At 41.8% G+C, this 23,988-nt stretch overlaps 1 protein-coding gene across 2 annotated transcripts in view; it reads left to right on the top strand.

Moving 5' to 3' along the window:
• The window catches only part of OTOA (otoancorin), an 82,151-nt gene that overhangs the window by 2,339 nt on the left and 55,824 nt on the right, over positions 1–23,988 (top strand). Inside the window, exons 6-11 of one of the 2 annotated variants that reach the window (XM_090279218.1) lie at positions 9,514–9,645; positions 12,862–13,097; positions 17,136–17,239; positions 20,852–20,952; positions 22,948–23,094; positions 23,289–23,296. In XM_090279218.1, the coding sequence (XP_090135344.1) occupies positions 9,514–9,645; positions 12,862–13,097; positions 17,136–17,239; positions 20,852–20,952; positions 22,948–23,094; positions 23,289–23,296 (728 nt within the window). The remainder of the gene's footprint in view (positions 1–9,513; positions 9,646–12,861; positions 13,098–17,135; positions 17,240–20,851; positions 20,953–22,947; positions 23,095–23,288; positions 23,297–23,988) is intronic. The other variant, XM_090279219.1, reaches the window with a different exon arrangement.

Below are 23,988 nucleotides of genomic sequence, written 5' to 3'. Positions count from 1 at the left end.
AGTGGGCCCAAGTGTAGAGCTAGTTTTCACTTTCCCAAAGAAATGTGTTCTGTCTAGTTTTTCTTGAAACATGGTACAAGCTCTTTGTCTATTTTTCATTTTTCCCTCTTTGATGGACACATAGTGTATTAGAATATAAATTGAGCTGCTATAACAAAGAGATCCCAAATTACAGTGCTCAAACAATTTAGTTTATTTCTGTCTTATGTAATAGTTCACAACTATGTGGGAGATCCACAGAGAGTCTATTTCAAAACCCCTTCCAGGAGCCCAGGTTCCTTCTATCTTGTTTTATAATTCTCTAGGGAGTTGTTGCCCACACGGCTGACACAGCACATCTATTCTCCAACCCCAGGGAGGAGGTGGTGGAAAAGAGGAAGTGAAGAGTGAGCATTTCTCTTTTAAGAATGTGACCTGCAAGTCCCACATGTCCTTCTGCTTATCCTCCATTAGCTCCCAGTCCATAGTCACATCTTACTGTAGTCCTTCCTCAGAGGCCATGAACCCAGCTTAGACTTGTGGAATTCTGTTGCTACAAGGAAAGCAGAGGAGTGGATCTTTGGGTATAATTATCAGTATCTCAGTTCAAGAAATATTTTTCTTTACTTCTAATTCTACTGTAAGAAAAACAATAGCATGGTCATGTATTTTTTAACGTTTAGCTAAGCATGTTACTTTCAGTAGTTTTCCTTTTTCTTTAAACTTTTTATTGTTATTCTATTACAGTAATGTCCCAATTTTCCCCCCTTTGCCCTTCTGCCCAGCCCACCCCCTACTCCCATAGTCAATCCCTACACCATTGTCCATGTACATGGGTCATTAATACATGTTCTTTGAGTAGTCTCTTTCCTTTCTTTCCACCATTACCCACATACCTCCCACCCCCACCTCTGGCCGCTGTCAGTCTGTTCCATGTTTCTATGCCTCTGGTTCAATTTTGCTCATTAGTTTATTTTGTTTATTAGATTCCTCTTCTAAGTGAGATCATATGGTATTTGTCTTTCACTGACTGGCTTATTTTACTTAGCACAATATTCTCCAGTTCCATCCATGCTGTCCTGAAAGGTAGGAGCTCTTCTTTCTTTCTGCTGCATAGTATTCCATTATGTAAATGTACCACAGTGTTTCGATCCACTTATCTACTGATGGGTGCTTAGGCTGTTTCCAACACTTGGCTATTGTAAATAGTGCTGCTATGAACATAAGGGTGCATAAGTTCTTTTGAATTGGGGTTTCAGGGTTCTTCGGGTATAATCTTAGAAATGGAATTGCTGGTTCAAAAGGCAGTTCCATTTTTAGTTTTTTGAGGAAATTCCATACTGTTTTCCATAGTGGCTGCACCAGCCTGCATTCCCACCAACAGTGCAGTAGGGTTCCCTTTTGTCCACATCCTCGCCAGCACTTATTGTTTGTTGATTTATTAATGATGGCCATTTTGACCAATGTGAGGTGGTATCTCAATGTGATTTTTTTTTTTTTAAATATAGTCATTTATTTGTACACTTTCACAACAGATCAAAGAGATTTAACATTATTTGGTATTAATATATTACACATCAACTTTTTAAAAACTCCCTCATTTTGAAAGTTAAACTAGGTCTGTGACATCATCAAAGATGCCCAATCCACAGGCAAGAAGAATGTCAAGTGCCCTGCAACTGGACGACCCCCAACAAGAGAGTCCCGCAGACATAGAAACTGGCCCGTGGGCCATGCTGCACAAATCAAAATGTATCCTCCATTCTCACAGGGCACAAACCCATAATCTCACTACCTAAGTGACTCTCCGCATACACAGGCCTCACTCAATCCTGTCCGCACCACCACTCCCCGAGACGCAATGGTTCAGCCGAACCAAGTGGCTGGTTGGTGAAGCATGGGGTGGCCTGCGGCCCTCACTTTAAAACTGGTCTCTCCCTTTCATCCTAAAGGCTTGAACAGAAAGGGCCCAGAGGTCTGAGAGAGGGGAAACCCAAAATATTCCCCCCAGCACAAACTAAATACAATAGGCAAAAGGGTTTTGGACAGGTGTGACATGCCTTGCACACCTTTCTTCAAAAAGCCTTTTTTTTTCCCCCTAATATGGAACATTGAAAAATTAATCCCTCCCCTTGGTCATTGAGTGGCCATGGATTGAATGATGCCTTTCAACCCCGCTGCCAAATCTGTTGCCCCCAGAACACAACAAGGATGACAGCCTGCCAAACTAAGCACGCCATGGTCCAGGGACAGCCAACTGACCCAGAGCCTGCAAGATCCCTCCCCATGTGGGAAGGTCACCCTCCCCTCCACACTCCAACTCTCACTAGGGATCTCTGGATCCAAGGGTAGGTAGGACGATGACCATTCCCAGCCTGAAGCAGCCAGAGGAGCACGAGACCCTTGACCACATTCTCCACGAGAACACAAAGGGTCTTAAGTCTGAGAGGGTGAAACTGCCACCCTTCATTACCACAAAAACCAATCAATCAACTTTTTTAAAAAGAAGCATATAGGAAAGGGTGAAACCAAAGAACTTCTATGCACGACCCATAGTCATAAACCAAGGGGGTGGGATTGCTGGGGGAAGAGGGGCTCCGAGCAGAGGGGAGAAAAGGGGGGGAAAAACTGGAACTACTGTAACAACACAATCAACAAAATATACAAAAAATAAAAAATAAAAAACCTCCCTCACTACTCTGGCCATCTGTAATCAAATAGAACATTAAGAAAAATCAAAGAAAGTAAACAACTAAATAACAAAAAACATTAACTGGTTTAGAAGCCTGCTGAACTTTGGGGACTCTCACCAAAGTCTGTAATGGCAACCTTCCAGGCATCCAGTGCCTATACAAATTATGCAAACTAAGTTATGTAAATCAGGCTTTTATATCTCAAGACAACAAGACAGCTCCATCATATTTTGAATAGTGACTTGGTTTCTTTTTTTTTTTTTCATTTTTCTTTTTCTTTCTTTGTCTTCTATGATTCCTTTTTCATACTCCTGTCTTCTAGTTTTTTTAATATGCTCTATTGATTATGCTGTTACAGTTGTCCCTCCTGTGATTTGAATTTTCACCCTCTTATAGCTATCCCATAGATTTCTCAGCCTCTCCTCATTTTCCTCACTTTTTGTTTCCTTTTTCTGCACTGGTTGACTGTTGGTTCCTTCCCTATGTCCCGATTTGTTGATTTGATCCCTGGTTTTCTTTCCCTCACCACTAGTTTCATATGTGTTTTTGTTCATTTCAGCACGACTAGCCTTCATTCCTTCCCTGTCTTAAGATCCGCTGGTAGGTCTGTAAGCATTATTATAACAAAAGCTCTGAACTGAGCCTCAGAAAGATTATCTATCTGCTGATCCGTTAGATTAGATATTTGCCATCTGGTCAGCTGCGTCACTGGGATCTCTATCATGGTCTTTGCAATTCTGACAGTTTTGTGTTTACCTTTGCTTCCTGGGCAGGGCTGTCACACCTCATATGCTATAGGGGGCAGAGCCCCCATGCACTTGTCACAACTGGGTGACCTTTATCACCACCCTGTGGCATTTTCTGCAGGGGTGGGTGTCCAAGATGAGTTCCTGCCATTCACTCTCTACTGAGAGACCAGGAGTCTTCTCCTCTTTCCCCACCCACTCTGGGCCTCAAGTCCAAGGCAATGGAGGTCTGCTTTTCTCTGGCTTTGGAGTCACAAGCTGATGGGTCTGGTCTGCAGCTGGGGGTGCTCCCCAGGCGCTTCTTACCTCCCCTTAAATACGGGTGTCTTTGCTTACCGCCATCCTGCTGCCATTGCCACTGCTGCTGTCGACAGTGAAGCTTGATCTCTCCTCCCCAACATCGCCCCTCCTACCCGTCCAGACGAGCAGCACTTCTTTATGACTTCATATGTTGGACTTCCATTTATTTTCTCGAACTTCTGTTTTTTTCTGGTTTTGCAGTAGTTGTGTTCCTTCTTAGTTGTGGGGGGAGATGGAGCGTGTCGGCCTAGGCCTCCATCTTGGCTGGAAGTCTTCAATGTGGTTGTAACTTGCATCTCTCTGATGGCTAGTGATGTTGAGCATCTTTTCATATGTCTATGTGCCCTCTGTATGTCCTCCTTGGAGAAATGTCTGTTCAGGCCCTTTGTCCATTTTCTGACCAGATTGTTTGTCTTCCTGGTGTTGCTGTATGAGTTCTTCATTTATTTTGGAGATTAAACCCTCTTTCAGTTTTTAAAAAAAATTTTTTTTGCCTGGGCAGCTTCTTATTTCACCGTCCATTTTAAATGAGAGCCTTTTTGGGTAGTGTAGTTTTGATTGCAGGTCTTCACTTTTTATTACTTAGAATATTTTATGCCATTTCTTTCTGGCTTGTAGTGTTCCTGTTGAGCTTTATTGTAGTTCTCTTGTATGTTACTAGCTGTTTCTCCTTTGCTGCCTTTAAGATTCTCTCTTTGTCTTTAAATCTTGCCATTTTAATTATGATGTGTTTTGGGGTGGGCCTCTTTAGGTTCTTCTTGATTGGGACCCTCTGTGCTTCCTGGACATGCATGACTTTTACTCTCACCAAGTTAGGGAAGTTTTATGTTTTTACTTTTCCAAACAGGTTTTCTGTCCCTTGCTCCTTTTCTTTTCTTTTTGGTATCTTTATGATGAGAATATTATTGTGTTTCTTGTTGTGATGCAGCTCCCTTGAACTACCTTTGTTCTTTTTGAGTCTTTTTTTGTTTTGTTTTGTTTTGTTTTGTTACTCTGGGTATTTTTTTCTACCTCGTTCTCCAACTAGCTGATTTGATCCTCTGCTTCAACTAGCCTGCTTTTAATGCCTTCTAATGTATTCTTCACTTGAGATATTGTATTTTTCATTCCCTCCTGGCTCTTATTAATAGTTTCCATGTTCTTTTTCATGCTGCTGTGTTTTCTACCAAGTTCCTTGTAGCTTCCATAGAGTTTCTTGTAGTTCTCCCTGAGTTCCTTGAACGTCTTTATAACCATTATTTTGAATTGTAGGCCTGGTAGATTGCTTGCCTCAATTTCATTTAGCTCTCTTTCTGGGGGTTCCTCCTTTCTATTTATTTGAGGGTTGTTTCTTTGTCTCCCCACTTTAGATGACTCTTTTTGTTTGTTTCTGCATATTGGATTGATCTGCTTTGACTCCATGTCTTTCTTCATGGGGTGGACTTCTGTGGTAAGATAACTGTGGACTTAGGGTGCTGTCTCCTTGATCACCTGAGCTGGATGCTCTTGGGATGCCCTTTATGTCATTTATGTGGGCTTTTTTTTTTGTTATAGTTAGGTTTGGTTCTTGTTGGGTCATTCTTTGGTGGGTTCTTCCCTCCAGGTGTCTGACTGAGAGTCACACAGTTCGCCATGTCTTATATGCTGTTGTGTAAGTGCTGCCAGTACAAAAAAATAAAATAATCCAGGAAACAAAACTCACACCTGAAAAAATACAACCCAACTACAACCACACTGTCAACAACAAGTGAGAAAATATTAATAAAGGTGGAAAGAAATTAAGACTATTATAAGAAAGGAAAAACAAATATGAGATGACTAACAGAAAAATGATTTTGAGAGAGTAGAGGGAGAAGAAATAATAAGAGTAAGAGATAGAAACAAGGCAAGGAAAGAAAGAAAATCAAATTTACTATATAAATAATAAAGGGAGGGAAGAAGGCAAAATGGTGTACTAGGAAGGAAGAGTAAAGCATGAGGTTTAAAACAATAAAAAAGATTATGAAAAAATAGAAACAAAATTGAAGAAAAACAACCACCACAGCACTATCAATGACAAATGAGCAAAGATTAATAAAGGTGGAAAGAGACTAAGAAGGAAAAAGGAAATGAAAAGATTATGAGATATGTAAAGGAAAGAAAAGTGATTTTGAGAAGATAGAGGGAGAAAAAATAATAAGAGTAAGGAATAAAAACCAAGCTAAGAGAAGGAAAAAAAGTTTAAGCCAAAAAGGAAAAGGCAGGAGGAAGGCAAAATAGAGTAGGAGAGGGGAACAGTAAAACTTGAGATTTGAAATACAAATATAGTGAACATCTAGGAATAAAATTGAATAAATGCAACAACAACCATCATATTAACAACAAAAGAGTAAAGATTAATAAGGTGGGGAGAGAATAAGGATGTTATAAGAAAGGGAAAAATTTTATATGATTAATGGCATGAAAAATTATTTTGAGAGGCTGGCGGGAGGAGAAATGGTAATAGTGTGGAATAGAAACAAGGTGTAGAAAGGGAAAAAATAGGATTTAAAACAATGATAAGAAGGCAAATTGGAGTAAGAGAAGGGAGGCATAAAATATGAGATCTGAAATAAAACTAAAGTAAAAGAATAGTGAAATAATGGGAACAAACTTGAAAAAAAAGAATGTTAAAAAGCTATGCTAGAGAAAAAATAATGCAACTAATGAAGGAGACTGAGGTGGAATTCATCTCAGCAGAGTCTAGTGTTTGCTGCTATTTTCTCTTTCTGGACCTACCCTTGGTAACATTAGGTGGTGTCCTAGTCTAGCCCTAGGCAGCTTGTTTAAGGCTACAAATGATCCACAGTCTATGGCTGTTTTGTTCAGGCCTGGCTGGTCTTCCTTATTTTGCCCTGCCAGCTTTCCAAGAACACAAGGCTCAGCAGTGGTTCATTTCATGTCCAAGAGCACTGCAAGTACCACCTCCACCTGCCTCCCAGCAGAGGGTGGTGGTGGTGGTGGTGCAATCAGGGTGGAATCACTGGGTCACCCCCAGGAGGTGCTGTTCAGTCGCTAGGGAAGACGACGGGAGTGCTTCCCTACTGCCAACCCCTCCACAGGTCTTGGTCTGTCCCAGATTATTTCCAATAATGTATAGTTTCTGGTGAATTAGCTGTCTTGTTTCCTGTGAGGGCCAATCTGTGTAAAAGGGCAGCTCTTTCCTGCTTGGTGCTGATGGCAGCCCAATAATAAAAGCCGAGGCTGGGTGGGGCCTTGAGCACCCCTTGCTTCACCTGTAATTTTTCTGCTCTGCTGGTTTCAGTGGATCAGAGCCGAGGAAGCAGTGTAGCTCATAGTGTCTGATAGAAGTTCAGAAAGGGCCCTTTAAGAGTTTCTCCTTTCTCCTGTGGATACGCACTGAGCAGGGGACTCCTGAGCCTGGCTTCACTGATCTGCAGAGCCTGCAATCCCACTGCTGGGGGTTGGGCACATTTGCCAGGCCTCAGCTCCCCCTTTAAAAAGGCAACGAAATGCAGGTGCTCAGCGCCTGGCCTTCCAATCCTCAGCCTGCCACTCTCTCAGGAGACTCAGGCCTGAAATTTCTGTTTTGCGCAGCCCCCTGGGCTCACCAGCTGCACTGGGTTGGGTCCTGTAATCCCTTCACTGTACCAGTGCCACTTTGTGTTCTTCCTATGCAGCTGAACTCAGTGGGAACAAACTGCATTTTCACTATGGTTTCTTCATTGGCAGAGCATCTGAGTGTGTGAGCACAGGGACCATGCCCTGCCAGGCCTCACCTCACCCTTTACAAAAATCTCTATGTGGTACCCACACTGCAGCCCCTAGCCATGGATCAGATCTCCACATCCTCCATCTTCCCCCAAAGCAGAAAGTCCCTCTCAGTCAGGGATGGCCACAACCTGTCAGCACCTCTGACAGTTTTAGAAGATAGAGTTTCTCTCTGGAACTCTCCTGGTTGGTGTTGCAGCTATGGACGTGCAGCTCACTCTGTGTGTGCAGCCTAAGTCTCCCAGACTTTGTATATCCTTCCAAGTCTCTCTTCATTAGGGTTGGGGGTTTTTCCCTGTGCATGATGAGGGCCCCCACTTCAGAAGGGGAGGGAGACACTAAGCCGTGTTTTCTGCTTGATATCTCCCCTGTTGCAGGTGCCTCACACAGGGCATTTCTCCCTCAACTTATAAAATCTCTTACCAGATGGTGCAAAGCATTCTCTGTACCCCTTGGCTTCAAAAATTCATATCAGTTGAGATTCTTTTGATTGTTTAAGTCACATTTCAAATGATCAGTCAAAAATGCATGCTGAGGGCATAAGCAAATGGGCTCAGCTTCCACCTACTTGGCTGCCATCTTCTATACGATCATGTTAATAGATGGCAGTGGATATGTACTTCAGGGAGAAGTAGGGTATGGTAGGGCTGGTGTGTTCTTTCTTTACCATTACACTGTGAATAGCACAGAAGACTGAGGAAATATTCTTCTAGAATTCAAGAACTGATTCAGCAAAGAATTCATGCCAAGGATGAATGAAATTCTGACATACATGTATGTGGTTTCCATGTTTACTTCTTTTTTATTCAAAACAAAAATATCAACCAGCATTCACAAGTGAACTACCCTCAGAAAGCTGATTGTTAACCAGTTACCAGGGTACCAACTGGCTGTTGGCTTCACAGCATCTGCTTTCTTTCTGTTGTCATCGTCTGTGGGAATTAAGAGAAGTAATGCCTGACTTTTTTCTCTCTAGCAGTTTGGTTTTTCATGAAATATAGTATAGTATCTACCTAATTAGTAGATATACTATATATATATATATATATATATATATATATATATATATATATATATATATATAAAACAGGACAGTTGTAGACACTGGAGGTTCTGAAGAGAACAGTCATGTTATTACCCATGTGGGCCTTTCATTCTAGGGGGAGAGACATTGAGTAAATAGTTAACTCATTTAGGGTAGAGGATAATGGCTGGCACTCATTGACTACTTACTGTGTGTTGTGGACTAGTGAAAAAGCTTTATACACTCATTTGATCCTCAGAACAACTCTACTGAAGAAATTGAGGCCCAGAGGTAGTGTTGCCCATTTAGCAAATAAAAAATGCAGAATTCTCAGTGAAATTTGACTTGGAGATAAACAACAAATGATTTTCTTAGTATAAATATGTCCCATGCAATGTTTTGGAGAAACTTATTCTAGAAAATTATTTATTGTTTATCTGCAATTAAGATTTAACTGGGCATCCTATATTTTATCTAGCAAGCTTAGTTAAGTAACTTGCCCAAGGCCACACAACTAGTAAGTGGCAAAGTGACCATTTGTACACAGGTTATCTGGTTCTAGAGCCCACCTTTTGCCCATGACATCATGCTATGCTGCCTCTCTAGAGCAGCTCCATTTGAGGAGACTTAGCAAATAATTCCCTATATAGCAGAGGAAATCTCTTTCAGGAGAGGTTGCACTGGTAGCTTGGAGCATGGAGGAGTGCCCACCTGGAGGTAAACTTTGTGGGCTTGAAACCTCAATCACCTACAGAGATCAGGCAAGCCATGGAGAAGTTGGCTGAGTGGGTGGGTGGTGAGATGATTATCACCAGGCAAGGGTCGTGTCCCCAGCATTCTCAACTCTTTGTGTTTTCCAAGAGAAGTTGGAAATCTGAGTTTTTATGAAGAATATCCTCTGTTAAATGTTGGCAGCTAATGAAAAATTTTGGAACCAGCCTATCCAAGCATGTGTAGGCTGCCCACTTGTGGTCTCTGCAGGGTAGGTACTGACTGTGCTCCTGGCTTTCCCTCACTGACTCTCCCAACACCCCATGTCCAGGTAGCCATGGAAACCCACCTGGAGCAGTGTCTGTACCAGCCCCAAAAGCTGCTGCAGGACCTGAGGGAATCAGACGCCCAGCAGTTCCGCACCGCCATGAATTGCCTCTGGCAAGACAAGAGGGACTACATGGTGAGGCACTCTTGCATCCGTGGAGTAGGTAGGGGAAGTCCAGGACCAGTTGGCATTTGTAGAGCTGAAGTGAATTGAGCCTGATTTAGGTCCTGACCTTCCTGTCTTCTTCTCCCTCCCCAACCCTCTGGAGCTGTGGACCTAGAATTTTTTCACTTACTTTCTCCAAAGTTCAAAGGAAGAACCTTGTGGTTTGTATTCTTATGGCGACTAAGAAATGAGGGACACTGAGGGCCCAATAATTTGTCTTAATAAATATCCATGAATGATTGCTATGCACCTGGGGACACCAGGTTCAGAGATAAAAGACTGTCCCTGACCTTGAGAAGTTTATAGTCTGGAGGGGAGACAAAAAGCAGAAACAGATCATTTCCACAAAACAAAGTTGGTGATGTAAGAGAAAGCAAGGCCTCATACACAGGAAATCCACTGGACCCAGAAATGGGAAGTTTTGAGTTTCCTTTTTCAAAGACAGGTTTGTGTGAAGCAGTGTTTCCCAAAAGGAGGTGGACCATTTAAACATAGATTTACTTTAATGTCTGTGATTAAAATACAATGGACACATCAAGCCTGTGAGTTAGGTAGTAGAAATGTAATATTTCTTTTCAAAATGAATTTAACTTAAAAAAAAAGAAGAGTTAAAAAAATACAAAGTAAATAGTAGTAAACAAAGTGCCAGATTATGGCAAAAAAGAGGATGGTGGTCTGTGAAAATGACATTGATTAATGTTTATTGAGGATTTACTATGTGTTAGGCATTATTTGAAGGGAATGGTCAGGAAACTGTTTCTATGAAGGGCCAGAAATAAATATTCTAGGCTTTGCAGGCCACACAATTTCTGTCACAAGTACTCAGTTCTGCCATTGTAGCAGGAAAGCAGCCTTAGATGGCAGATAAGTGGAGGGGTGTAGATGTGTTCCAATAACACCTTATTCAAAAACACAGGCAGCGGGATAGACTGGGCTTGTGAGCCATAGTTTGCCAATGGTGCTGTAAGGATATATCATGTGTGGACCCACTGAATCCTCTTAGCGCCTTCTGAAATAAAGATAGTAAGACTCTCACCACTTCAACATTCAGAGGAGGAAATGGGCTTGGAGAAATTGGGGAGATAGCCTCGGGTTGCACAGCTTGAAGTTCCAAATCTGAGGTTGGAACCTGGCCTCCTGATTCCAGCTTGAATCCTCTGGCATTTGGTAAAACCTAAGGGCCCCTTCTCAGAATCATGTATTAAAACCTATAAAATAAAATAAAATGATTACAAAAGAAGCCAATTCTATTGAAAGACATTAATCAAATATATTAAAAAACATTGGAGTATAGTAATTTATGTGCTTCTTTAATACATCCAATAACAAGTGTTAGCTCTTTTGGCTCCTCTGTAATTTTGAGGGAGTATTGAGTGTAAATGAGATTTCAATACATCAGCGACAATTATGATATGTTATTAAAGTGCCTGTAGTTCCTACTGATAACAAATCAAAGGTTTTACTACCATGGTGGCTTGTTGCCTAAGATTATCCCTGAATGAAATGCTGGGTGTCAGTCCTATGGCAGTGAAAACAAGGGTACAGTTTCCCTCCAGTGTTTACAGATGTCCTAAATTCTGTCCACAGACCCCTGCTTAAGATCTCCTAAGCTGCACTCACTAACCAGACAGTTTCATCCCTGTGGTAAGAGACTGAAGGTAGCTGAGAAGTGTGGACTTGAACTCAGATTCTATCTCCCTGTAAGTTAGGGCAGGTTGCTTACTCCCTCTTGTTTTCTTAAAAATATTTAATAAATTTATTTTTAGAGAGAGGGTCAGGGAGGGAGAAAGAGAGGGAGAGAAACAATGTGTGAGAGAAACATTGATTAGAAGCTTCTTGCATGCCCCCAACTGGGGATCTGGCCTGCAACCCAGGCATGTGCCCTGATTGGGAATTGAACTGGCATCCTTTCACTTTGTGGGATCATGCCCAACCCATTGAGCCACACCAGTAAGGGCTCATTCAAGTCTTATATAAGTCTAAGAGGTAGGTGCTAATTTTATCTCCATTAAAGAGGAGGAATCTGATACTTAAAAGAAATAAGTAATTTGTTTCAGGATACACAGATAATAAGTGGAGGACCTGGAATCTGAATCTAAGAATGCCTGATCCTCAGACCTATAGGCTTAAACTACAGGACTGTTGTGGGAATTTATGAGGAGACACAAGTTTATTCCATGCTTGGTACAGCGCCTGGTGTGCAGCAAATGCTCAGTAAATGGTAGCTCAGTAAATGGGTGTGTTGGGTGAAGGACAGAGGGCCCAGTCAGATTGTGACTAAATCCTGTCAGCATTACTGGATTCTATGGTTCACAGGATTCATTCATTCATTCACTCATTCATTCATTCATTCATTCAACAGGCTATTTCTCAATGTCTTCTAGGTACCAGGCATTCCATTAGCCATATGGCTTGGGCCTGAAGGACTCTCCTGGTTCAACCCCACATTAGGTCAGATGCCAGGACTCCACCCCAGACCAGTTAAATCAGCTTCTTTGGGGGTGCTAGGATCACCACCCCAGCATTGCCGAAGTGCAGGCAGAGTTGAGAACCACCAGCTTGGAGAAAAGACAACACCATGAGCATCTGTAATGCATCACAGGGTTTGGTTTGGGATGCTCTGATTTGATTGAAGTAGGAGGATATCAGAAAGGACATAACCAATTGTGTGATAACTGAGCTTGGACTTAAAGGATGAGCTAGGTTTTGCTAAGGGAAGGAGATGAGGAGTGAATTCCAGCTGGGAAAATAGTTCGAGGTGTGACAGTCATGGTGTATCTCAGAGCAAAGAATGGTATAATGCAGGTAAAGCTGACGAGGGCCTTGATTTTGTTCTGTAGACCAGGGGTCCCCAAACTCCGGGTCTCAGACAGATACTGGCCCGAGCCTGTTAGGAACTGGGCTACACAGCAGCAGGTGAGGTTGAGTGTAATGCCCTTAAATCATCCTGAAACCAACCCCCTCCCCAGGTCTGAGCAGAAATTGTCTTCCATGAAACCGATCCCTGGTGCCAAAAAGGTTGGGGACCGCTGCTGTAGGCAATGGAAAGTTGAAGGTTTGATATAGCAGCATGGTGTTAAACACTCGTTCTCAGTTTCCTCACTGTTCCAGGTGTGGTCCCTGCAGGGCTTCCAAATTGAGAGAACACTCTCAAGACAAGCCTAGCTTCTCTTATTCCTTTAGAAGCTGGAAGAAGACATCGTTATCAACTTGGGAGAGATTCGGAAACAAGCCTTGCAGAGCCCGGGCATAAACCGCAGCCTGTTTCTCATCACTCTGGAGAGGTGCTTCCAGGAGCTGAACTCTCTGGAATGCGTGGAGATCCTGGGAAAGGTGCTGAGGGGGTCCTCAGGCAGCTTCCTGCAGCCTGATATCACAGACAGGCTTCCCCAGGACCTGCGTGAGGATGCTTTCAAGAACTTGTGAGTGCTCCTCCCAACCCTCTTAACTCCACTCACCATCCTTCAGAACCTGTTGTGAAAATTCAAGGAGGTAGTACATGGCAGAGGGGAGAAGGCAGGTGGAGACAGGTTAATACAGGAGGTCTGAAACAGAACCCTAAAATCTGTATTTAGAGATAGTTTGATTATAACAGTGTCTCCCAAATTTCAGTCATTTTGATCCCATATCTATACACACTTGCACTGTTATTTAGTTCCTGTTTTTATTTATAGTGACTTAATATTTATTTAAAAAGCAAATTTGATATTGTTACTATAAATGGGAAATCAGTGTTAATTGTCTTAAGTAAAAGTAATCATAAAACTAAATACGTTAATAAAATAGAACAGTGCCACTAAAGCTAGATGTGTTGCATTTCCAAAGCTCTGAGCCTAAGATCTTTTCTCTTGGTTGAAAAGGAGCTGAGTATTGTTGAAGACTCACTCACACTGACTGACACCTTGTACTTGAGGGGCAGGAAGACTGACAGAGCACTGAAGAGGAAGTGCTTTCTCCTTTGAGATGCTATGCCAGTCAATGTGTTAGGCCCTTGCCCTATATGGAATTACACTGTGGGGTGGGGTTACCAAATTAGAGGCTTATGTCCAGGACTTGAAAGCCCCTAGGCATTTTGATCACTGCCAGCTCTGCCATTTTACTAATTACATCACTTTATGGCCCTAAAAGATATTTCCTAAATCTTAAAATGATTTACAAAAAGGAAATGATCAATGATGACAACAACTTGGGGAAGACTGTGTGTGTGTATGTGTGTAGTCTATCCAGAAGGTATCCATCCATGTAATAAGAAAAATAGAGACATTTATTGAAGAAAATACATGATACAAGAAGCATTGTATATAGGACAATGATACTCAGACCCCTTCAAAGTAGGCACCTTGGGACCTCATACAGTTCTCCCAATTGCCATCAGCTGCCCCATTGTATTTTCCTGAATCTCATCCATGGTCTCAAATCTCTTCCCTTCCAAAGGTGATTTTAGTTTTGGGAAAAGCCAGAATTCTCAGGGCACCAGATCTGGGCTGTAGGGGGGCTGAGTCTCCTGGGTGATTTGATGTTTTGCCAAAAAACCCCGCATGAGATGTGACTCATGAGTAGGTATATCATTGTGATGAAGCTACCAGTCACCAGTTGCCCATAGCTGTGGCCTTCTGAATCATCTGAAAACTTTCTGTGGAGGAATATTCAAGCCTAATGCAAAATTTGATGAAGATTTGTTGCTCTACTCACAGTCATCTTGAATGTGATGGCCACACAGTACACATGCTCACTCAGTGGCGTCTACCACTCCCACTGACTAGTACAGTGAAGCTGTCATTGTTCACACATGCACATTCCAGTCTACTCTTCTTGGCTGCCAGGTTACATCATGTCACACAAACTGGTCTCATTATATTAACAATGGCTGAGCTTTTTCCAGACAGACCATATGTGTGTGTGGCAGGCAAAAGACTGTAGGGGAAACAGACAATATAATGACAATACACTAGCCTCATTCTGTCTCCAGGGTATCCATTTTTTTTGGCGAAGACATATATCACATGAAACCCCTTTGCCATTACACAATCCCTCTTAACTCAGCATCTCTTGCTCCCCCACTTACCCATGTTTTATGTGGGTGGGAATGGACACGAAGAGAACATAATTGAGAGAAGGATCTTATTAGCCACTGCTCATCTGATTCAAGTGTCAGAAAACCCATTCAAACTTTTTTCAAATTCCTGTTTCCAAAAGGGAATTATTGAATCATTTAATTGAATAGTTTTAGGTATAGTGCTAACTTCACGCACAGTTGGATCCAGAAACTCAAATTATACAATCAAGAACATCTTTGGATTTTTATCTCACAGCTCTGCCATCCTCTGGACTGGCTTGGTTCTCAGGCAGTCTGTCTCCCAAGAGAGCACTGGATGTTCCAGGCCCATGTCCTCTGAATTTCCAGTCCAGAGGGTGCAGAGCCTATACAAAATCCTAGACCTGATTCTCATTGATCCACACTGGGTCATGTGCTCATCCTTAAACCAATAACTGTTGTTAATGGCATCTAATGTGCTGAATGGCTTAGATGTGGGTGACAGTCCCATCCAAACAACATGGATGAACCAAGAAGGGGAGAAATGTTTCTACAAGAAAAATTGAGGTGCTGTTATGAAAAAAGAGTGGCATAGATGGCTACTACAAAAACTTTATATAGATCCTAATAAGAGCTGAGGGAAAGGTTATGAACCTTGCAGACAGAAAGACAATAGAATAATACAAATATAATATTTCCTGACTCCAGATTCTCAGTTCTTGAACGGGGATTCCAGAATAGACCCCTACTTCCACTGAAGACATCCTAATAGGCACCATCTAAACCAACCCCTTCTTTTGTAGATAAGGAAACCGAGGCCCAAAGAGGAGATGACACTCCAAGGTGATCCCATAGGGCTTGCCTTAATTTGATCTCAACCCAGTTTTGTCCTCTTCCTATTCTACTCTGCCATTCCTCTTCTCCTGGAGAATATTATGTCATTAACCCCCTCCTCATTTTTCAGAGGAGGAAATGGAGGCAGGAAGATTAAATAACTCAGTCGAGGTCAGACTACTGGGGAATACCAGAGCCAGCATTTTTGAAAATGGGCAAGCTTTCCCATAAAAGATGTTTACCATTTTCCCAGAACTATGTATATGTACTTTTCACCTACTAAGCCATGGAAAAATAAAACAGCAACAACAAGCAAAAATAAGTAAATGAAAATAAAAATAAAGAAAGAAGATATTAAGATGGACTTAAGGTCAAGTTTGCCTGTTCACATATGAAATGACTGGGATAAAGTTTAAACTTAGAAAAGCTTAGTTAGTTGGTCATTTGGTGAATTGATTTTCAGTGGTGGTGAGTGGGGGTGAAGGAAAACTTCCAAGACAAAGAGACTCAGCTGTTTTGCAGTATGAACCAGATTGGCTATCAGTGTCAAATTCTGTGAAAGGTCAGCTCATATTTGGACCAAATGGGACCACTGGATAGAGCAACAAGGGGGTCACTGGTGGCTTGGGTCACAAAGCGTGGTGTGGTGCTGAGGAAGCCAGATTTCAGTGACTTAAAAGTGACCTAGACACTTCACACCCAGCAGAATGTCTATAAGCAAAACATCAGACAGTAGCAAGTATTGGTGAGGATGTTGAGAAATTGGGACCCTCACACACTGTTGGTGAGAATGTAAATTTGTGCAGCTACTTTGGAAAATAGTCTGGTAGTTTCTCAAAAGGCCAAATGTAGAGTTCTCACTTAATCCAGCATGTTCATTCCTTGGTATGTATCCAAGAAAGATGAAAACATATGTTCACACAAAAACATGAATGTTTACAGCAGCATTATTCATAATAGATAAAAGGTGGAAATCACTTAAATGTCCTTCAACTGATGAATGGATAAGCAAAATGTGGTCCATTTATACAATGGAATATTATTTGGCCATGAAAAGCAATGAAGTACTAACTCATGCTATAACATGCATGGATTTTGAAAACATCATGCCAAATGAAAGAAACGAGTCACAAAGATGACGTATTGTCTGATTCCATTGCTCAGAAATATCCCAAAGAGGCAAATCTGTAGAGACAGAAAGTAGATGAGTGGTTTGTAGAAGTGGGGTGACTAGAGGTTGAGGGGTGATAGCTAAACAGTAATGGTTTCTTTTTGAGGTGCTTAAATGTTCTAAAATTGATTGTGGTAGTGGTTGTTCAACTCTATGAATAGACTGAAAACCAATGAAATGTACATTTTAATTGGGGAAATTGTATGGTATGTGAATTATAATCTCAATCAAGCTGTAATAGGAAAGAAAGTGACCCTGAGGTGAGGAAGGAGAGACTAGTCTTGGGAAGGTATTTAACTGAGAGGCTGAGGAGATATGGGAAAAGAGGCCCATATAGCAAGGGATGAGAAGGGTTTTTATTAACGCAAGATAAACTCCACCTGTCTGCTCTTATTTGACCCTTGTGTTTGTGTCCTTTAGATCTGCGGTGTTCAAAGACCTCTATGACCAAACCTCAGCCCATTCTCAGCGAGCTCTCTACTCCTGGATGGCTGGTGTTTTGCAGACATCCTCCAATGCCACTGGTGAGCCTTTACTTTGAGGTGGCATCAAGTTTTAGGGGGAGTCCATCCTTAAAAAAGAGGTGCTTCATATCTGAAAACAAGGATTTGGTTTCAGTGTTGCTTATGATTTTCACCTGCCCCTCTCCCAACTTCCAGAAAGAGTGTGGTATGGCTTGTGGAATGAAACACATGCCCTTTTCATGTGTGGAAGTCTGAACTGAGGATGCATCCGATCTCACAGCCAGCGGTGTGGGAAGTAAACAGTGCTGACATCCTAGATTTGATGAGAACATATAATTAAAAAAATATATATATAGGAAATAAAGCATAGAAATTTAATGCTAAGCTATCTGGCAACCAAAACAGAAATAGATCAGGATTCATTTGTTTGATAAATATTTATCAAAAATCTGCTATGTCCCTCTAGGGGGGGACATAGAGTCAAATATGTAGAGACAGAAAGGAGAATGTTGTTGTGAAGGCTGGGAGGAGGTGGATGGGGAGTTAGTGTTTAAGGAGTAGTGTTTCAGTCTTGCAAGATGAAAAAAGTTCTGATGGATGGTGGTGATGATTGCACAGCAGTGTAAATGTACTTACTACCGTGGAACTGTACACTTAAAATGGGTAAGATGGTAAATTGGTTAGGTGTATTTTACCACAATTGAAAAAAAAAAAAAAAAAAGAGAGAGAGACATATAGAAAATGGCTATGCAGATTAGTAATGCAAAGAAATTTTTAAGATAACTTTTACTTGTTGAATGTTTAATTTCAGTAATGTAAACAGAATAAACTTTTAAAACACTTTTTAAAAGCCTACTGTCTGTCAGCCACTGGAGATACAGTGGAGTATAAGACAGTCTTTGCTCTTGTGGAGCTATTATTTTATTGTAGGAGGGTGGGTAGAGAAAATATCTAACCAAGTAAATTAGAGAAGGAGAGAGGGAGAATGAAAGAGTGGGGAAGTGGGGAGAGGAAACAGGGCTGGGCACATATTTTTTTATAAAGTGACAGAGCAAATATTTTAGACTTTGTGGACCCATGGACTCTGACTCAACTATTAAACTCTGATGTTATAGCAAAAGCAGACATAAACAACAGATGAACAGGCATGGCTGTGTCCAAATAAACCCTTATTTATGAACACTGAAATTTGAGTTTCATATAATTTTCATGTGTTGCAAAATATTTTTTCTTTTGATTTTTCTTTCAATTATTAAAAAGTGTAAAAACCAAGCTTGCAGATGGTACAGAAACAGGTGGGGGGCTGGGTTGGGCCCATGGGCTGTAGTTTGCCAACCCCTGCACTAAGGAATCAGAGAAGATCTGACATTTTGATTGAGACTGAAATGGGAAATAGAATCAGTCATGCCAGGCTCTGGAGGAAGGGCATTCCCAGCAGAGGGACCAGCAAGCACAAGGCCATGAGGCGGGCATGAGCTTGGTGTGCTGGGGGAGCTTAAAGGAAGCTCTGAGATTTGTATATAAGGAGCACTAAACAACATGCTAATCATCGTCTTCTGTGCCTACCATTTTCCCTCTGCCTGATGCATAGTTGTTAACCTCACACAATGTAACCCTGAGAAAACCACCTAACCTCCTCACTTCCCTAAGTCCTTATTGCCATATTTAGACAAACTTTCCTTTTAAAATTCCTATTGGATACTTCATTATTAAACTAAAGTGAATGAAAATGAATTCTACTAATACTTTAAACCTTGTGTTTTTCATGAAGTTCTTTGAGGTAACTGGAAATACTGTGGGTATTAAAAATGTCCCCAGCTTGGGGAGCATGGGTCTGCAGAGAGACAGTTCATGGGTAAGAACTAAAAATGAACAGCTCATTGTGGTCCTTGCTAGTTTTCCCTCCCAAATTCTCTAGCCTTCTGGGGCCCACTTCTAATCACCAAGTCAAGTGTTCAGATTCCCCATCTAGGGGAACCTATAGTGCTTACCTGTGTTCACCCCAAAGCTCTGATTCCTGAGGAAGGAAGGCACCCCGTTGTCCTTGTGACAGCCCCTGAAGCGGTGCCTACATCACAGCTCATGGCTTCCTGCACCAGCTCCTGGTGACCAATTTACTGCACCCTATAAATGCTCCCCTGCTTCTTTCTTTTATCCCAAAATGCCAACAATGCAATGCTTTGCATAAAGATCTTTTTTTGAAGGATTGGGCCAATGGTGGTAAATTCTAGCTCAGGGAAACTTGAAGTTGGATCCTGGATGTAACTGCTCTTTTAAATTAAAAAAAATGTTCAACTACAGTTGACATTAAATATTATATTAGTTTCAGGTGTACAACAATAGTGATTAGACATTTATATAACTTATGAAGTGATCTCTCCGATAAGTCTAGTACCCACCTGACCCCATACATAGTTATTACAGTATTATTGATTGCATTCCTATGCTGTACTTTATATCTCCATGACTATTTTGCAACTTACAATTTGTAATTTTTACTCCCTACACCTTTTTCACTCCCCCCAACCCCATCCCATCTGGCAACCATCAGCTTGTTCTGTGTCTATGAGTTTGTTTTGGTTTTGTTTATTTATTTTGTTCTTTAGATTTCACATGTAAGTGAAATCATATGGTACTTGTCTTTCTCTATCTGACTTATTTTACTTAGCATAATGACTTCTAGGTCCAACCATGTTGTCAGAAATGGCAAGATTTTATTCTTTATTATGACTTGGAATACTCCATTGCATATTTTTACCACTTCTTTTTTGTCCATTAATTTACACTTAGGCTACCTTCATATCTTGGCTATTGTAAATAATGCTGAGGGGCATATATATTTTTGAATACTTTCATATCTTTTGGATAAATACCCAGAAGAGGGATTGCTGGATAATATGGTAATTCTATTTCTGTTTTTTTGAGGACCCTCCACACTGTTTTCCACAGTGGTGCACCAATTTGCATTCCTACCAGTATAACACGAGGGTTCCCTTTTCTATACATGATGGTTCTTCAAGTCCCATTGACATCCCACTGGTGGGAAATTTAAAATGCTTGAGCAGAGTGACAGAAAGGGAGTCCTCTGGGAATTCAGAGTAGAGAGAAATCACTGTTCACTGGAGACAGAGAGGCTTTAAGGAAGAGGAAACGTTTGAGCTCAACCTTGAAGATAGGATTTGGGAACAGAAGGGTTCATTCATGAAAGATATTCTAGCTCACGAGAAGGACCCAAGCAAAGTAAGGTTTGGTGAACATTTGGGTGTATACAAGGAAGGACCAGTGTTTTCTTTTGGCTCATGGTGATAATCAACAAGGATGATAATGATTGTTACTGTAGTAATAAAAGAGAGTCAAATATATATTTGAAATTCCCAGATTATTTAGTAACTAAGTGTGCTAAAAATAAAACCGTATTTTGTGGCCTTAAGTCTTAACAAGTAAGCTACCTTTATAATGAGTTCCCAGGAGGCGGGCACCTGTACTTCCCAAAGTGTGGGATAGCGTCTCATGGGCAGGAAGCTGTTCATGAATGGCCATTGAATGAATTAATGAATTCAGGAATGCAACAAGGAGGCTCTGACAACAAAGATGTTTTTGACTATCACATTCTAGTGCAGAGGCATTTATTTATTTACTTACTAATTCATCCATTTATTTATTTTCTTGCAGATGATTCTGTTTCATGGGTCAGTGCAGAAAACTTATGGATCTTGGGAAGATATATGGTTCACTTGTCACTTGAAGAAATTATGAAAATTAGTACTATAGAAGTAAGTTGGGAAAGTACATTGAATATCCCCCTCACTAATACTGTACATCTGGGATAAGGTATATTCTAAGCCTCTCATGCTCAGCCAGCCAGTTGAGGTGCCCTGGAAATTGGACACCTACTTCATCTCAAAATATCTGGGTCTCTAAAGAAAACTCTTGGAATAAGGCCTCAAGCAGTCAGTCATTGGATTGTGTTCTAGCATAGGAGAACTAAGAAAAGAAAAAGAATTGTGGACAACTGAGATAGCTCTGATTTAAACGTATGTGATAGAACGAGAATGTTGGCTATGAACCAAATATCACTTAAGAGTATTTTTATCCTCAAGAAAGGCCAAGGACAATAGCTATTGAGTTTTCAGCCCTGGGAGGCATGAACCTAAATCAAAAATAACTTGGATTAATAACTAGGTTTATTTATAGCTACTGTTATTGCTTGCTGCTTTAGCAGGTGTAATGACTGCATTTTACCCCTGTTCTAAGGTTACTTTACTCATGATCAGCCTGTTTCTCTCCTCCTGATGTTCACCCAGTGACACTAAAGTCCCCTGGGCACTCTGACTCCGGAGTGCAGCCACAAAGGAAGGTGCTAGTATGGAAGCACTCACGAAGCACTGGGGCTCGCCTCCAGTTTTCACCCTGTGAGCCCTGGCTGTCTCCCGGCCAGTAAGAGAAGTCTTGTTCACTGGCCAGCTGACCCAACAATGTCTGCTTATTTTGAAATCAGAGGCAACACTAAGTCCCCCTTTTTTACCTAGGAGTCTGGAAATAGGTCAAATGTCTCAATTTTATAACCCTGTTATAAAATGGATTATACCTCCACTTTACCCTGCCAGTGCTGAATGAATTTCAGGAAGTAGATAGAAGTTAAATTCTGAGGAAGCTGAGCACTGGAGGAAATTTCTAAGATCAAGAGGCCATTTGAAACTTCTCTTTGTGTAAAAGTGTAGAAAAAGGAGGTGAAATCAGAGTGCTGACACCAAGGGGCATTTTTATATGGACAAAGAGCAATCTATGAGGGAGATGCAATTTATGAGTCTTTTAAGCACAGCATAGCAGTGCATCAAAATATAGGGGATGTCAATGTGACACCCTTGGACACAGGCAAAGAGTGAATAAGAATAGAAAGATAATAATATACTACTCAGATTATTTTTATTCTTGTTTACCTGTTCATCTTACAAAGAGGACACATACTTTCTTTTATTGCCTGAGGGCCATTTATAAACTGATCTATTAAAAAAAACCTCCGATTCCCCAAAGCAGAAAACTTGTGGACCACATTCTCTGACCTCAGTATAACAGATCTAGAAGTAAATGTACAAATATTGGCTTTAAAAATGTTCAGTTTCTTGGATATTAAAAAATCGTCGTCGGCAGCCGTCCGTCTCGAGAGACGATGGTGTAGCTTCTTAAGAGTCTATCTGCACCGCCGAGAATGGCTGTGCAGTCCGACTCGGGAGTGACATGGTATCTGTCTCCTCCCGTGTTGAGTCGACATCTTGTGATGACGCTGAAGCTACAGAGCCTGGGCAGGGTAATATGGAGGGTCTGCTGTTGCCCATGCAGCAGACCCCCCCTCTCTTCGCAGCTGAAGGGTCCAAGGGAAAGACGGAGTCGATACAGCTTGGGTTCAGGTGCGCCGCAGGAGTTGCCGGTGTTGACTACAACGTCAAACCGCCTTAGGGACTCCGGCTCCGGATTTTCTGTCGGGGTTTACTCCCTTAGCCTTTCCCCTGAAGAGGTATGCCGCAAGGCAGCGGAGGTTTTTTGGAGTCAGAGTTTTCCTTCTCTGATGATTAAAAAATAATACTTTCTTAAATAATGGTTGGGTTGAAGAGGAAACTACAGCAGCAGTGATGGACCTTTAAGAAACCCATGGCATTGGGAAGTGAGCATGTCCGAGTATCTGAGGTGGGCACAGCACACACACCAGGGTGGTGTGGCAAGGGGCCACTTCAGTTCTCCTCACTGGCCTGTCTATCCTTGTCCACTAGATTGGGCTGTTTATCAGCTATGACAACGCCAGCAAGCAGTTGGACACAGTCTTTGACATCACACCTGAACTGGCCCAGGCATTTCTGGAGAGGATCGGATCCTCCAACTTTGACATGAGGAATACCTCTACCATCCACAGGCAAGGGGTCAGGGCTCTGGGCCCTCAGAGCTGATTCCCAAGAAGGAATCTAAACATCAGTCTCCCTTGAGCAACAAAGGGTCCTGGGAGGGAAGGCGAGTAACTACTCCATGAAGACTCTGTGCATGTGAGGGCAGGTGTTTCCCTAAGGAGACCCCCTACGCAGGCCCTGAGGGGGAAAGTGAACAGATGCTCTCTGAGCACCTCCTGTGTGCCAGGCATTTTGTGAACTTTATCAAGTGCTAAGGTTTGAATACTCAGTATTCTGTCCATTCCAAGGTAAATGTGTAATTCCCATTAGGTTGTGTCGGGTATTGGGAATAACTTGTGGGTTATCTATTTGTGTTACCTCAGATAGGTTATCTAGACCCCCCCCTCACCCCATGAGACGAACTCTAGAATTTACTGATTGTAACATGATCCTCTAGGAACCATATCCAGCAAGAGAGGGCCAGGAGCTGTGACCCCAGAAAGGGTTTGAAAGCCAGGGGGATGGGGTGGCAGTGGGGGTGGGAGGAGATCACTGTTCAGTCATCTCCTTCTCATCTCCCAAGGGCCTGTCACAGTGCTTACTCTGACATCACTGTAGTACCTTAAATTTTTTAAAACTCACTGGTAGAGAATGTTCTTATATAAAAATGTTACCCCTTCTTCTCCTATCCTTAGGAATTTTTGCCCATTAGCATGGGTACCATATTTCTGTGGTTACACACAAAATAGATAAGTAGTTAAGAAAATGGGACTTGGAACCAGACTCCCTGGGTTTGATCCTGGCTCTGCCACTTGTAAGTTGTGTGATTTTGGCTGTGTTAGTGTCCCGCTCTGTCCCTCCTTTACCCCATCTGTGAAATGGGGGATAATAATCTATATAACTCACTAAGGTCCTTGTGAGGATTACACG

This window comes from Furipterus horrens, unplaced genomic scaffold (assembly GCF_987537825.1).
Source record: "Furipterus horrens unplaced genomic scaffold, mFurHor1.1.pri manual_scaffold_5, whole genome shotgun sequence".
NCBI lineage: Eukaryota > Metazoa > Chordata > Mammalia > Chiroptera > Furipteridae > Furipterus > Furipterus horrens.
Note: the sequence above shows the minus strand (reverse complement) of the source record. Positions and strands in the feature narration are given on the sequence as shown.